The sequence below is a fragment of the Triticum aestivum genome, chromosome 3A (genome assembly GCF_018294505.1).
Source record: "Triticum aestivum cultivar Chinese Spring chromosome 3A, IWGSC CS RefSeq v2.1, whole genome shotgun sequence".
Taxonomy (NCBI): Eukaryota; Viridiplantae; Streptophyta; class Magnoliopsida; order Poales; family Poaceae; genus Triticum; species Triticum aestivum.
In genome coordinates, this window is record NC_057800.1 from 127,769,854 (window position 1) to 127,784,879 (window position 15,026).

Sequence of the window (15,026 nt, forward strand, 5' to 3'; positions counted from 1 at the left end):
CCTCCGGTGAAGCTCCGGAACAGGCCCCAAGATGGGATCTCGTGGATACAGAAAGTTGCTGCAGTGGAATTAGGTTTTTGTCTCCGTCCCTGATCGTTTGGGGTACGTAGGTATATATAGGAGGAAGAAGTACGTCGGTGGAGCTTCGAGGGGTCCACGAGGCAGGGGGCGCGCCCTCCACCCTCGTGGCCGCCTCGTGGCTTTCTTGACGGAGGTTCCAAGTCTCCTGGATCTTATCTGATGAGAAAATCACATTTCCGGAGGTTTCATTCCGTTTGGACTCCGTTTGATATTTTGTTTCTCCGAAACACTGAAATAGGCAAAAAAATAGCAATTCTGGGCTGGGCCTCCGGTTAATAGGTTAGTCCCAAAAATAATATAAAAGTGGAAAATAAAGCCCAATATAGTCCAAAACAGTAGATAATATAGCATGGAGCAATCAAAAATTACAGATATGTTGGAGACGTATCACTCCGCCGCCGACATGGTGCAGGCTCTGGCCCAGATGAAGTCCCCCGGTGACTACCCCCCTAGGACTTAACAGGTAAGATCTGACTAGCTAAATCTTACCAATACCACTTGCAACGGGTATGATTTGTACGGTTGATGTATTAAGCATGTTCGCCTTGTTTATTTCAGTACTGCACATTGTGTGATGTTCAAATATTACCGTGTTAAGCTCAATTTCACTAATACCAGCAACAAACTTATAATACATGACTCGGGATATCACTAGAGATGCTACCCATTTTCTATGTTTAGTGGATGCTAACCATGTTGTACTTAAGATGTCTTTCCATGTACTTACGCAGGGTCATAACGGCCGATATTGTTGTTTGTCGTCGAGGTTAGCTGCATCACATGTCTTACAGTATTTCACATCATTTGTGCAATTGTAGTTTAACTTCTACCATTTACTGGTTGCCTGTAGGTACACATGTCAGTGGCACTGATCCACTCTTCGACCCAGAGGAACAGCTCGCATCCGTCATCGCTGACTTTGGGTGGGCTCTGGCCAAGATGGAGTGCCCCAGCAACTACCTCTCAGGACTTACCAAGTATGTACTCACCAGTTCAATCTTACCAATACCAGTTGCAATTAATGGCGATGTTTTGTACGGTCGATATATTAAGCATGTTCTAGTAAACATGCCTAACACATTTTTGCTACTTTCCCTACCTTTTTATAGATATCTGGGCCATTCTCTGCTCTGGCAGCACCTACCTTACCAGTACCGGTTTAAATGTCTATTAAGCCTATTGCAATTAACAGTTGAATCCATTTTTAAACGGTTGTATTTCAATGTCTACAAATTTGCAAAACATTACTTAGGATGTTGTTAAGCTTGTTGCAATTAACAGTTGTTTCCATTTTATAATATGTTCATTTGCTACCATGCTACTCTCTGTAATGAAGATATACTAGAGATGTTGCCCAATTGCTATTTTTGGTGGATGCTAACCCTGTTCTACTTAACATGCACGTCCATGTACTTACGCAGGTTCATAACGGCTGATGCTGTTGTTTGCCATCGAGGTTAGCCGCATCCCATGTCTTACAGTATTTCACATCATTTGTGCAATTGCAGTTTAACTTCTACCATTTACTGGTTGCCTATAGGTACACATGTTAGTGGCACTGATCCATGCTTCGACCCGGAGGATTAGCTCGCCTCTGCCGCCGCTGACTTTGGGCGGGCTCTGGCCAAGATGAAGTGCCCCAGCAACTACCTCTCATGACTTACCAAGTATGTACTCACCAGTTCAATCTTACCAATACCAGTTGCAATTAATGGCTATATTTTGTATGGTCGGTGTATTAAGCATGTTGTAGTAAACATGCCTAACATGTTTTAGCTATTTTCCCTACCTTTTTATAGACAACTGGGCCATTATCTGCTCTAGCAGCACCTGCCCTGTGATGTTTAACTCTATCAATTGCATTTTTATCAGTACCGGTTTCAATGGCCATTAAGCCTGTTGCAATTAACAGTTGTATCCATTTTTAAATAGTTGTATTTCAATGGCTACAAACTTACAAAACATGAATTAGGATGTTGTTAAGCCTATTGCAATTAACAGTTGTATCCATTTTTAATCCATCCCTTTGCTACCGTGCTACTCTTTCGCAATGAAGATATCAATACAGATGCTGTAGTTTAATTACCATTTGCTATTTTTGGTGGATGTTAACCCTGTTGTAGTTAACATTGGCTTTCCATGTACTTACACAGGGCTACAATGGGCTATGATGTTGTTTACTGTCGAGGTTAGCCGCATCCCATGTCTTATACACCATCTATTCCTAAATATAAGTATTTTTAGAGATTCCAATATAGACTACAATATAAGGAGCAAAATGAGTGAATCTATATTCTAATCTAAACTATATCTATAATTCTATATACATCTGTATGTAGTTCATATTGAAATCTCAAAAAAAATACTTGTACTTAGGAACATAAGTAGTTGTATTTTACATCATTTGTGCAATCTCAGTTTAGCTTCTAACAATTACTAGTTGCTTGTAGGTACATATATGAGCGGTACTGATCCACGCTTCGATACCTTTTGTGTATGGGGCAATGAGATATTCATGAACAAGCGTCATGTGAGGAAACTAAGAAAGATTGTTAGGCGAAAGAAACGGGTGATTGGAATTAAGCTCTTTATTTACACTTTGTCAAAGACAACAGTGAACTTTAGGATGGTAAGTAATGTGTTGCTTTTCCCCTTGCCCACAACAAGTTACTCTATTAGACCTTAGTATCTGATATTTTTCTCTTTTCAATGGTTTCCGAAGCTATTTACTGATGATTACCTTGCAAACTACATGACCGGAGTGGAGGCAACTAAGGTTAAAGTATATAATTAATGCTAACATGATAATCCCCTAGAAGTCTTCCTGAAGGCGGTGAAGGATGGGCGGGCGATCGTCACAAGGGGTTGGACAAAAGTGGTTCGTGCCTATGGCATGCAGGAAGGCATATTATGGCCATTCCGCTTCTTCAACACCGTCGGCAGTCAAAATGATTTACACTTGTCTCTTCACCTTTACCGCCTTTAAATATTGTGGTTCATCATAGTTAATTACTGCTTAATCCTGTAATTGCTGAACATATTGTACTGGCAATTTTATTTATGGATTCGTTGTTGAACCATTATGCTGAGAATTTGAATTGCATGTTTCATATTTCAAAATTTCCGATTCGAATAATAAATTATAGGCAAAAATAAAAAGAGAACAGACGGTCATGGAACTTTGCAAACGGTTCTGGCAGTAAAAGCGCTTGTGATGGATAGCCCAATGCCACACAGTTTTCTACATCAAATCGTGTGTGATGTAGTTGATAAAAGCAAACAGTTAACCAAGGTAGAGCGTGTGTGATAGTTACACCTTTCACACACGAGCCTACACATAAAACTATGTGGGATGTACACACAAACGGAAATGTTTTCCCGGGATTGACTGTGTGGGATGTACATAAGAATGGAAACATATTCCTTGGATTGACTGTGTGTGATATACATACCTACGGAAATGTTTTTCTGGGATTCACCATGTGGGATGTACATACCTATGGAAATATTTTTCTAGGATTCACCGTGTGGGATGTACATACCTACGAAAATGATTAGGTTTCAATGCCTCGCCCGATCGCACACGGCCCCAGCTTGTGTCTCGAGAGGGCTTATCCCTGACGATTTTTGGGTCGTGTGGGAAGGACCCCCCTATCGCCCACACTCTCTTGGCGACGGTTCCAAATGCCATCGCGGAAAGGGGTTAAAAACCGTTTGTATAACACCAACGTGTTCTAGTGAATTCGACGAAAGTACTAAGATGGAATACAAATATTCAATGGGACTACCAGAAAATTGTTCTTTCATAACAACATTTAGCAAAGCAGCATTAATATGACATGACTCCACACTAGTGGAGGGGGAGCAATTGGAGTACTAATAAAATCATTATTATTAGTATTGGAGATGCAAGCAAACAAGAAAATGAAAATATTTTTGTGTTTTTGTGAAAATGTTTTAGAAGTGGGGAGATGATAACAAGAGGAAAATGGCAAATTAAAGTAATAACAAGTAGATGATAGTATATGCGAAGGTACTTGATAGGTTTTGGTGATGTATCCTTGGCAACGACGCTAGAAATTCTTCCTGCTACTTGTGAGCTGCGTTGGGATTTACTCAAAGAGGAGAGGATGATGCAGTACAATAGAGATAAGTATTTTCCTCAGTTAAGAACCGAGGTTATCAATCTAGTAGGAAAACCACGTAAAACTTCTTTAACGACACCTACACACAAAAGAGCAAATACTTGCAACCAACAAGACCAACAGGGTTGTCAATCCCCTTGGCGGCTGTTTGCAAGGATCAAATCTGATAGTGATAGGTATATAATTAAAACACAAAATAAAATAATGGTAAATAAATTGCAGCAAGGTATTTTTGGATTTAATATATGATAAAGGTAGACCTGGGGGCCACGGTTTTCACTAGAGTATTCTCCCTCGAACAAAAAGTATATGGTGGGTAAACAAATTATTGTTAGGCAATTGATAGAAAAGCGTATAGTTATGATGATATACAAGGCAATGATCATTTATATAGGCATCATGCCCAAGATATGTAGGCCCACTACTTCCTACATTAATTACTATTACTCCACCCATCGACCTCTATCCAGCTTGCATCTAGAGTATTAAGTTCATAAAAAATGGAGTAACGCCTTAAGCAAGATGACATGATGTAGACAAAGTAAATCGAACCAATATGAATAAACCCCATCATTTTCCCCTTAATGACAACAATACTTGTTTGTGTCATGTCCCCTTCTGTCACTGGGATTGACCACGGCAAGATTGAACCCATTAAGCACCTATCCCATTGCAAGAAAAATGAATCTAGTTGGCCAAACCAAACGGATAGATCGGAGATAAATACAAAGCTATAATACTCATGCATAAAAGAATTCAGAGAAGACTTAGTTAATATTCATGAATAATATGATCATAAACCCACAATTCATCGGATGCCAACAAACACACTGCAAAAGAAGATTACATCAAATAGATCTTCAAGAACATCGAGGAGAGAACATTGTATTGAAGATCAAAAAGAGACTTGAAGCCATCTAGCTACTAGCCATGGACCCGTAGATCTATGCTAAACTACTCAACTGCATCGGAACGGCAGCAAGGTTGATGTAGAAGCCCTCTGTGATCGATTCCCCTCCAGCAGAGTACCGGAAAAGACCTCCAGATGAGATCATGGAAGAACAGAAACTTGCGGTGGCAAAAAAAAGTATTTTGGTTGGCTCTCTGTTGGTTTCCCGATTTTAGAGAATTTATAAAGGTGAAATTAGGTCAGATGGAGCCATGAGGGGCCCACAAGGCATCAGGGCGCGCCCTGTTGCCTTGCCTTCTCCTCATTTGCTTTCTGGTCTCCTCCCGAAGCTTCTAGGGTCTCTCTTGTCCAGAAAAAAACATCAAAAAGTTTCGTAGCGTTTGCACTTTTTTGGTACTCGTTTCCTAGAAAACCAAAAAAATGCAAAAGACATCAACTGGCACTTGACACTAGGTTAATAGGTTAGTCCCAAAAGAAAAACGATATATAATTGAATATAAATCATCCAAGATTGATATTGTAAAAGCATGGAACAATCAAAAATTATAGATACGCTGGAGACGTATCAGGATTATGTATGACTCATAAGTAGGTGTTCAGTGTCACTTCTTGATCATTACTAGTTCACGCCTGTTTGTGTGTAGTTTATGAAAGTGCTAGTTATCGACTAGAGGTGGGTGAATAGGCGATTTTTATGGAAGTCTTCAAAACACAAGGGCTTTGAAGACAAACAGTAGAAATGAACCTATTGATAAGGAGCGAAAGGTAGACTACACTAGACAAGCCATAGTCAAGATTGCAATGAAGTGAAAGCATGAAAACTATTAGCAACTAGGTAGTAAGGATCAGGATGGAAGATAGTATGAAGCCAAACAGTAAATAGTCTTCACTCAGTGAAGTCAATCAGATCATACATGCAAACCATGACTTCATGAAGACAAACTGTAAAGTAAAGGAAAGTGAAGGATAGGACCAGTTGCTTGGTGAAGATAAGGATTTGGTAGACCAGTTCCAGTTGTTGTGACAACTGTACGTCTGGTTACGGAGGCTGAGATTTAACTCAGAAGACCGAGTCTTCACCTTATTCCCCTTGAGCTAAGGACATCCAGTCCTTGCCCAATCACTCTGGTAAGTCTTCAAGGTAGACTTCCAAACCTTCACAGACTTCGTTCACCGGTGATCCACAATGAATCTTGGATGCTCAGAACGCGACGCCTAACCGGCTGGAGGATTCACATTCCTCAAGTGTAACAAGTCTTCAGGTCACGCGGACAGAAAGACTTCAGTGATGCCTAACACTCTTTGGCTCTGGGTGTTTAGGGCTTTGTCCTCGCAAGGATCTCTCTCAAATGCTTCGGAGGTGGGTTGCTCTCAAACGACAAAAGCCGTGCACTAACTCTAAGCAGCCACCAATTTATGGTGTAGGGGGTGGGCTATTTATAGCCAGGAGGCAACCCGACCTGATTTGTCCAAAATGACCCTAGGTCACTAAGGAACTGACACGTGTCCAACGGTCAGATTTCAAACACACGTAGCAGCTTGACTTGGGCTACAAGTAAAGCTGACTCATCCAGCTCTGGATAAGATTTGCTCTCATTGTCTTCGCTCGAAGACATAGGATTTGGTTGAGCATTACATCAGTCACTCTGACTTTGTTCACTTTGACCCCACTTAATAGTACGGTGGTTCCTATGACTCAACAAAGAAGAAAAGAAAGCTACGAAATAACTATGTCTTCGCACTCCATAGTCTTCACGCTAATGTCTTCTCATGTCATAATATTCACTGTGCTTCACAGACCACCATTATCTTCAATGCCTTCACACATTTTTATGGGTCATCTGTGGTAGGTAAACCAAATCAATATGGGACTACTACTGTGTTATCCTGCAATTCTCACAAACATATTAGTCCCTCAACCAATTTTGTCGTCAATACTCCAAAACCAACTAGGGGTGGCACTAGATGCACTTACAGTTTACTCTTCTTATTCTTGTACTCGTAAGTTAGCCACATAGAAATGCTTAGTGCTTGATGCAACCTCAACCCCTTAACCATTCCTCACCCATTAAGCTTTGCTAGTTTTGATTCCCATGGTAATGAAATTGTTGAGTCCCCATGGCTCAAAGATTACTACAACAACAGGTGCATGTACAAGTAAAGCGACGCTTTGACGCGAGAGTGATCGATGCATGTTTGCTTTTGGAATTCTTCTTCTGCTTCTTATTATTTGTCAATCATAGGATGGGTTCCCGGTTGGCAGCCTGGGATTAGTAGAGTGGATGTTGTTCTTTTTTCATTTGATTTCATCCATAGTCGGATCCTGATCTTCTGTATGATGATTGCTATGTATTGATGTATTCACGTTGTAGCTTGTCGCGAGTGTAAGCCTTTATGTGGTATTGTCATCTATTAAGTACATGGTATGTTGTAATAATAACCCCCTTGTGAAGCGTCTCTGATATGCTCTTCTATCCTTGGCAGGACTTCCAAGTTCCTCGAGTATAGGACCGCATATTGGGCATTACAGGTTAACTCCAGAGTCTGGACAGACATGTCAAAGTTCTACTCGACCTGGTCTATCACCAAATTCGAAAATACAAGCTTGCCATGGACGTCGACGACGTATTCCAGGTTCCCGAATCGCATTATCCTCCCTGTAACAAAGGTTTTGATCTGGCCGAGGTGGTTAGTCGAATCAGCTTGGAGAAGTGATGCTGGTGAAGATAACGAGTTGTCCCGGCCAGAAGGTCATGCCTAAACCAACTTGGTCATTTATCCAAAGCGCCATTGCACCATTGTGACCACCCCGAGGGACCTGCATGGGCCACCAATGATGGAGCAAAATGCAGCAAATCTCGGGTAGGGGGTCCTGATAGTTAGCCATGGGACAATGATAACTAGGGACACAAGATTTACCCAGGTTCGGGCGCTCTCGAAGAGATAACACCCTACGTCTTGCTTTGTTGTATTGATTTTGAGGGGATACAGAGTACAAGTTGATCTACCACGAGATTGTGTGTATGAGTCTTTGGGTGTCATCTACAAGCCCTACCCCTCGGTTTATATAGGCACCGGGGATATCTAGGGTTTACACAAAGACGGTTACATCTTAGGTAACTACTGGCTAGATGACATCTAAGTCTTGGAGTATACGACAAGTCTTCGGATGCATTCCTTCTTGACACTGTGGGCTTAACGAGTTGGCACACTAGTAAATCATCTTGGGGGTCCTTGGCCCGGCCCACCTGGACGGAGACGATATGGTGAGTATCCCCTAGTCTAGAACACCATGAGAGGAGGTGCGGGTTTCTGTCGTGACTGGCGCTATTTAAATAGCGGGAGCCCGGGCAGGCGAGGCTATGGCTTGAATGCGCCGGGAAGACGGAGCGACAACTTCTCATTCGCGCACCGGCGTGAATGCCAGGCACGCAAACGAACGATTAGCCTGCTTGAATGTTGTAGGAAGCCGCCCCGTTGCCCGTCCGGCCACGTCTGATTTGAACCGACATTAATGTGGAGCGAAGTGTGGCCGCGAGCGGTGGGCCGAAGCAATTGCCTCCGCTGCCGCATCGGTGTGATTGTCGTGTCGTTCCGCCGGCATGCACCAATGATAGTTCATGTTCACTCTGGACCGGCACGAATGCAGAGCAGAGAGGCGGACTGAGATTGCGTGGGCCAGGTGTGTCGGATGCATACGTGGCGTACGTCGGCACGCCCACAAAACTCTCCCCACTTTGCTTTCGATTAGCAAGAATTCAGAAATGTGAAACAATCCACAAATATTTTGATGCACGACGTTGAGGGTATAAAGTGTGTAGACCACGGACAGTTTCAATGCATAGCGTTAAAAGTGACCTTTAGAAAGAACTTGTATATTGAACAAAAGTCCTGTCGGGGCGTTGAAACAATGTACTTCCTTCGTTTTTATTTACTCCGTATATTAGATTTATCTCAAATCAAACTTTATATATTTTCACATTATATAAATTAACATATACACCATCAAATATATATCATTGAATTCATCATTACATATATTTTTCTCATCATATAAATCTGTTACTATAAATGTTCATGTTGTTTTCTATAAACTTGATCAAAGTTTAAAATGTTTGGTCTCAGTCAAAGCTAATATGCAAAGTATATAAAAGGGTGTGTTTAGGACACATCTAGATGTGACATAGTTATGTCTCATCTAAATATGACATCACCTTATCTTTGGCCTCTCATTGAATTGTTTGTTTGTTTCGCTTTGGTTGTTTGTTTGTCCAGAGCTCCTGTTTAGCGGGCTAAACGTCGGAAGACTCATTTAGCAGGCCGTGGCGCGTTGGCAGCTCGCACGATTAGAATTACATGGAAGCTGGCCTAGCGGCTGGATGCCGTGGCCATTTGACGACTAGCTGTTTTTTGCTCGTCGTTGACCGTGAGACCGCTAGTGATGCATTAGGTACAGGTTGCTTGCTAGCTTTTGTTTCCTCGCGTGCGCCTAAAAAGAGTTTAGGAATTTTAAAATCATGATCGTTGATTGTTGACTTAAAAAACACGGATTTGAAAAGAGTTCATAAAAGTTAAAATAACATGAATTACAAAAAGTTCATAAATTTTAAAAATTTGGGACTTGAAAAGGTTCAGTATTTAAAAAAAGTTTGTGAAAATGAAAAAAAATCACATCTTTTGTCAATTTCAAATACAACAAATTTGGAAAAAAGTTCACTACTTGGCAAAGCTTGTAATTTCAGGAAATCGTGAAAATGAAAAAAGATCATGAATTTTAAAAACATTCGCAAATATTTTCTAAAAAAAGTATGTAAAATAGAAAAAAGATTCATGAAATTTTGAAAAAAGTATATGAATTTGGAAAAAGTTCATGCAATTGTAAAAAATGAAAAAGAATGAGCAAAAAAAGAAAGAAAAAGAAAGGGGAGAAAACATACCAAACCCGTTCCGGAAAAAACTACAAAATAACCCGGCCAAAAAATTTACTAATTTTGAGAGGACATTCCCTTCCACAAAGAAGTATCTTAATAACATGAGGGCGTGGATGAGGAAGAAGATGGTAAAAATGACACTGATGCAGCCCTGCACTACTTTAGGGGGAGGCAGGCTATTGATTCAAGATTGTACTATTCAAAGTAGACCCAAAAGATACAAATAAAGTCCTATACATCTTCTTGTGTGATAGATGCAAGGAAACTATATGATTTTTAGTTGTGAGTCGATGGTTGACTTGCAACTGGGCTCTTACAAACATACGTCTCCCCTAGTTGCGAGTCGAAGGTTGACATGCAACCGGAGCCACTACAAAAAAATACGATGTGTCCCAGTTGCGAGTCAATGATTGACTTGCAATTGGGCCCCTACAAACATGCATCACCCTAGTTGCGAGTCGATGATTGACTTGCCACTGCCCCCCAACAAACATTCCCCCCCCCCCCTATTTGCGAGTCGATGGTTGACATACAACTAGGGCCACTACAAAAAATTATGCCGCGTCCTAGTTGCGAGTCGATGGTTGATCTGCTACTGGGCCCCACAAACACATGCCCATAGTTGCGAGTCGATGGTTTACTTGCAACTGGGCCCCTACAAACATATGTCCCCCTAGTTACGAGTCGATGGTTGACATGCAACTGGAGCCACTACAAAAAAGTAGACTCATCCTAGTTGCGAGTCGATGGCTGACTTGCAACTTGGCCCCTACAAACATACTTCCTCCCTAATTGCAAGTCAGCCTTTGGCATGCAACTAGGGCTAGTACAAAAAGTACGACGCATGCTAGTTGCAAGTTGATGACTGACTTGCAACTGGGCCCCTACATACATACTTCCCCGAGTTGCGAGTCGATGGTTGACTTGCAACTGGGGGTCGTACAAAAAATATGCCCCCCTAGTTGCCAATCGATGGTTGACTTGCAACTAGCCCCTCCCCCTACAAACATAAGTCCCCCTAGTTGCGAGTTGATGGTTGACATACATTTGGGGCTACTACAAAAAATGTATGGCATGTCCTAATTGCGAGTCGATGATTAAATTGCAACTAGGCCCCTACAAACATACGTGACCCCTAGTTGTGAGTCGATGGTTCACTTACAATTTCCCCTACAAACATACGCCCCCTAGTTGCGAGTCGATCGTTGGCTTGCAACTAGAGAAACTACAAAAACGTATGATGCGTCCCAGTTGCGAGTCGATAGTTGACTTGCAACTCGGCCCCTACAAACATATGCCCCCTAGTTCCTAGTCGCTGGTTGACTTGCAACTGGGCCCCTGCAAACATACTTCCTTCTAGTTGCAAGTCGATGGTTGACATGCAACCGAGATTACTACAAAAAAGTACGACGTGTCCCAGTTGTGAGCCGATGGCTGACTTGCAACTGGGGCTCTACAAACATACGTCCCCCTAGTTGCGAGTCGATGGTTGACTTGAAACTGGGGCAACTACAAAAATGTACGACGAATCATAGTTGCGAGTCGATGGTTGACTTGCAGTTGGGCCCCTACAAACATACACCCCTAGTTGCAAGTCGATGGTTGACTTGCAACTGGCCCCTACAAACATACGACCCCTAGTTGCAAGTCGATGGTTGACATGCAACTAGGGCCACTACAGAAAAGTACGACGCGTCCTAGTTGCGGGTTGATGGTTGACTTGCAACTGGGCCCCTATAAACATATGTCCCCTGGTTGCGAGTCGATGCTTGACTTGCAACTGCCCCCCTACAAACATACGCCCCCTAGTTGCAAGTTGATGGTTGACATGCTACTGGGGCCACTACAGAAAAGTACATCACGTCGTAGTTGCGAGTTGATGGTCGACTTGCAATTGGGCCGCTACCATACGCCCCCCCTAGTTGCGAGTCGATGGTTGACTTTCAACTGGGCCTCGACAAACATACTTTCCCCTAGTTGCGAGTCGATGATTGACTTGCAACTGGAGTAACTACCAAAAAGTATGATGCATCCAAGTTGTGAGTCCATGACTGACTTGTAACCGGGGCCGGTACAAACATAACGCCCCCTAGTTTTGAGTGGAAGGTTGACTTGCAACTGAGGCAAGTACAAAAAAGTATGACGCGTCCCAGTTACAAGTCGATGGTTGACTTGCAACTGGGTCCCTACAAACATTCGTCCCTCCTTGTTGCGAGTCAATGGTTGACTTTGCAACTAAGTCCCTACAAACATATGTCCCCCCTAGCTGCGAGTCGATGGTTGACATGCAACTAGGGCCACTACAAAAAGTACGACGTGTCCTAGTTGCAAGTCAATTGTCTGTCGTTGTCCACCATTTGACCAAAGGGCACGGTCGATCGGAGCTTCGAAAAAACTACAACCCACAAAATAAACTCAATGAACAAAATATAAAAATGGCCAACTAAAAAATAGTCATACTAGGCCTCGCTGCTTCACGAAGGACGAACAAAAAACATAACACAACGACAACGAGCACAACTCAAAAAGCACCTATATCTAAAAGTATGAGAGTTAGATGAGACATGGTTAACTCTTATCTAGATGAAAATTAGTTCGCGCCGCGAAAACGGCAAAACAAAATATGCATGCGCAAGCACGCTGACCAGTAGACACCAGACATATGACGCGACACGGGACACTCGCGACAAAATAACCCGATCAAGATTTTCACGACATTTAAAGCAAACAGATGACAGAGTGAAAACAGTATAAGGATTTAAACAAATAAATAAACATGGAAAAAGGAAGGAAAAATAAGAAATGGAAAGGAGAAAATAGAGAAGATAAATAGAAACAAAAAATCATAATTTAAAATAGTTCATAATTTAAACAAATAGGGAAATAAAAAAAAGAACATAGAAATACATGCAACTTGGTCGTGACAAAAAAAATTAATCAAGTCGGGACATTAAAAGGCTTGACTATTTTCACAACTAAATCATGCTTTTACTTTTTGAGTGTGTAGTTTTTCACAACAAAAGAAAAGGACACATCAGCCTACAATTTTGCTAGCATGACAACGGCCCGAGGAAGCAAGAGGACACAATCATCTAAAGAAAACAAAGTCAGCCCAGGTAAACACAAGCCCACACCGGGCACATGCAGGAAACGGCCACAGCCACGACACGAGAAAAGAGCGTGACAGGGGGACACCAATGGAACGCACGCGGGAAGAAAAATATTTTTTTGCACGAATCTTGAAGCTTTAGTGTGTGATGGATAACTTAGATGTGACATAACTAAAAAAACATCTAGATGTGTTTTAGTCAAACTGTATATAAAAACGGAGGAAATACTATTCCGGTTGCACGTCAAATTATCGGCCGTATCTCTACTTTAATTGATTTATTTTGAGGAGGAAAGTAGCACTCTGCATTAAATTGGTTGACAGCTATAGTCATCTAGCTATACGTGACTTGAATTAAATAGCAGGAGACCAGAATCGTCCCTTTGTCTGTGCAGAAGGAGAGAAGCTTTTCATGCCTAAAATAAAATCGGAGAACACGTAGTCACGTACACCTCGTGACACTGCCACAAAAAGGTTCACACCATTATGCAGCGAACAGCACACAGTATAGTACTATAAGATCATATCATCGCACGATCATATGAACGATACAACCCTCGGCAGAACACCGGAGCAGAGTATATATAGCACTGTAGTTTATTAAAACAGGTGAAAGCAAATAGTAGTCGTAGTTAACGTTGGACTTTTGAGTACTTTTCATCCAAGCTCTGTAGTATGCCGGCCGTCGTCACTTACTTGGCCACGAGGGCCTCCTTGCCGCCGCCGGCTGCGGCCTTGGCCTTGCCGCAGTCCTCCTTCTCGAAGGCGGAGACGGGGAAGGTCCTCCCGAGCCCGGTGGGCGTCTTGAAGGTGATCTTGGAGGGGTCGTCCTTGTCGATGTACATGTCGCAGAGGGTGATCCAGATGAGGAGCTCCTTGCTCTTGACCCCGGTCATGCGCTTCATCTTGCGGTCCTCGACGAAGGCCGTCACCTCGGTGCCGTACGAGACCTGCCGCCCGATCTGCTTGAAGGTGTGCGTGAGCGCCTTCTTCTGGCGCAGCCAGACGAAGCCGGTGGCGCGGTTGTAGCCCACCTCCTCGATATCCGCCAGCGGCAGCAGGCCCAGCGGCATGTTGGTCTCCGCCAGCAGCTCCACCGCCTTCTCCGCGCACAGCGCCGCGCCGTGGTACACCTCCGCGCCCTCCCTCTGAGCCTCGATCGCCTGCGCCATCTCGACTCAAATCTTTCCTGGAAGTAAACTCAGATTCAACTGTTGTGGATGGGGTCGACGCGCTCGGGTTGCTGGGGCCTTTTTTGGTCTTGGGGATTTGGTTTGCTGTTGTGGGATTTGGGGTGGGGAAGGGCGGATTTTATAGGTGGAAAGCAGGTTGGTGTTTTCCGTTCCGGGATGGATGCCGTCGGAAAGCTGGGGAGGAAGACGGTTGGGAGGGGCGATTTAAGGCGAGGGCTTATTAATGCGTGGGGAGGAAGACGGTTGGGTCTCCGGCTCTCCGACGCACGCAGTCGGCGGCGTCTGGTTGATGGACTCCTTGGGGAAATATCAGGCCTACCGGGTCTCAAATTCGACCGCAACTCTCTTTTTTTTTCGCGAATATATTCGACCGCAACTGATGAGTTGTTGTACATGTGCGTAATTTTGAGATTCTCGGATGACTTTTTTTGCAGAATGTTCAAGACCTTCTGGGAGTCGTCGGATCTGAGATCTAAACGCTCTTAGAAGCCCATATCACGGTATCACCTAAGAGGCCGGTAGCACCCGATATCTTCCTTGGATTCCTTGCATTTCCACTTTTAAGCTTGCATAATGAATGATGCAGGTTTATGTCGTTTCGTGGGTATTAATACTACGAGACGTATGTGATGGCCGTCAATCTCAAGATGTTGTGTC

The 15,026-nt window shown here is 43.0% G+C and overlaps 1 protein-coding gene across 1 annotated transcript; it reads right to left on the reverse strand.

Annotated features, from left to right (window-relative positions):
• Nucleotides 1-13,566: 13,566 nt before the first annotated feature.
• On the reverse strand, nt 13,567-14,617 carry LOC123060648 (uncharacterized). Its single transcript, XM_044483447.1, has one exon. It carries the CDS (start codon nt 14,346-14,348, stop codon nt 13,869-13,871), a length of 480 nt encoding a protein of 159 aa, XP_044339382.1. The 5' UTR covers nt 14,349-14,617; the 3' UTR covers nt 13,567-13,868.
• Nucleotides 14,618-15,026: the final 409 nt, after the last annotated feature.

What these genes read in the sequence shown, in the direction of transcription:
- LOC123060648 (XM_044483447.1), bottom strand. Translation starts at nt 14,348, where the DNA reads ATGGCGCAGGCGATCGAGGCTCAGAGGGAGGGCGCGGAGGTGTACCAC.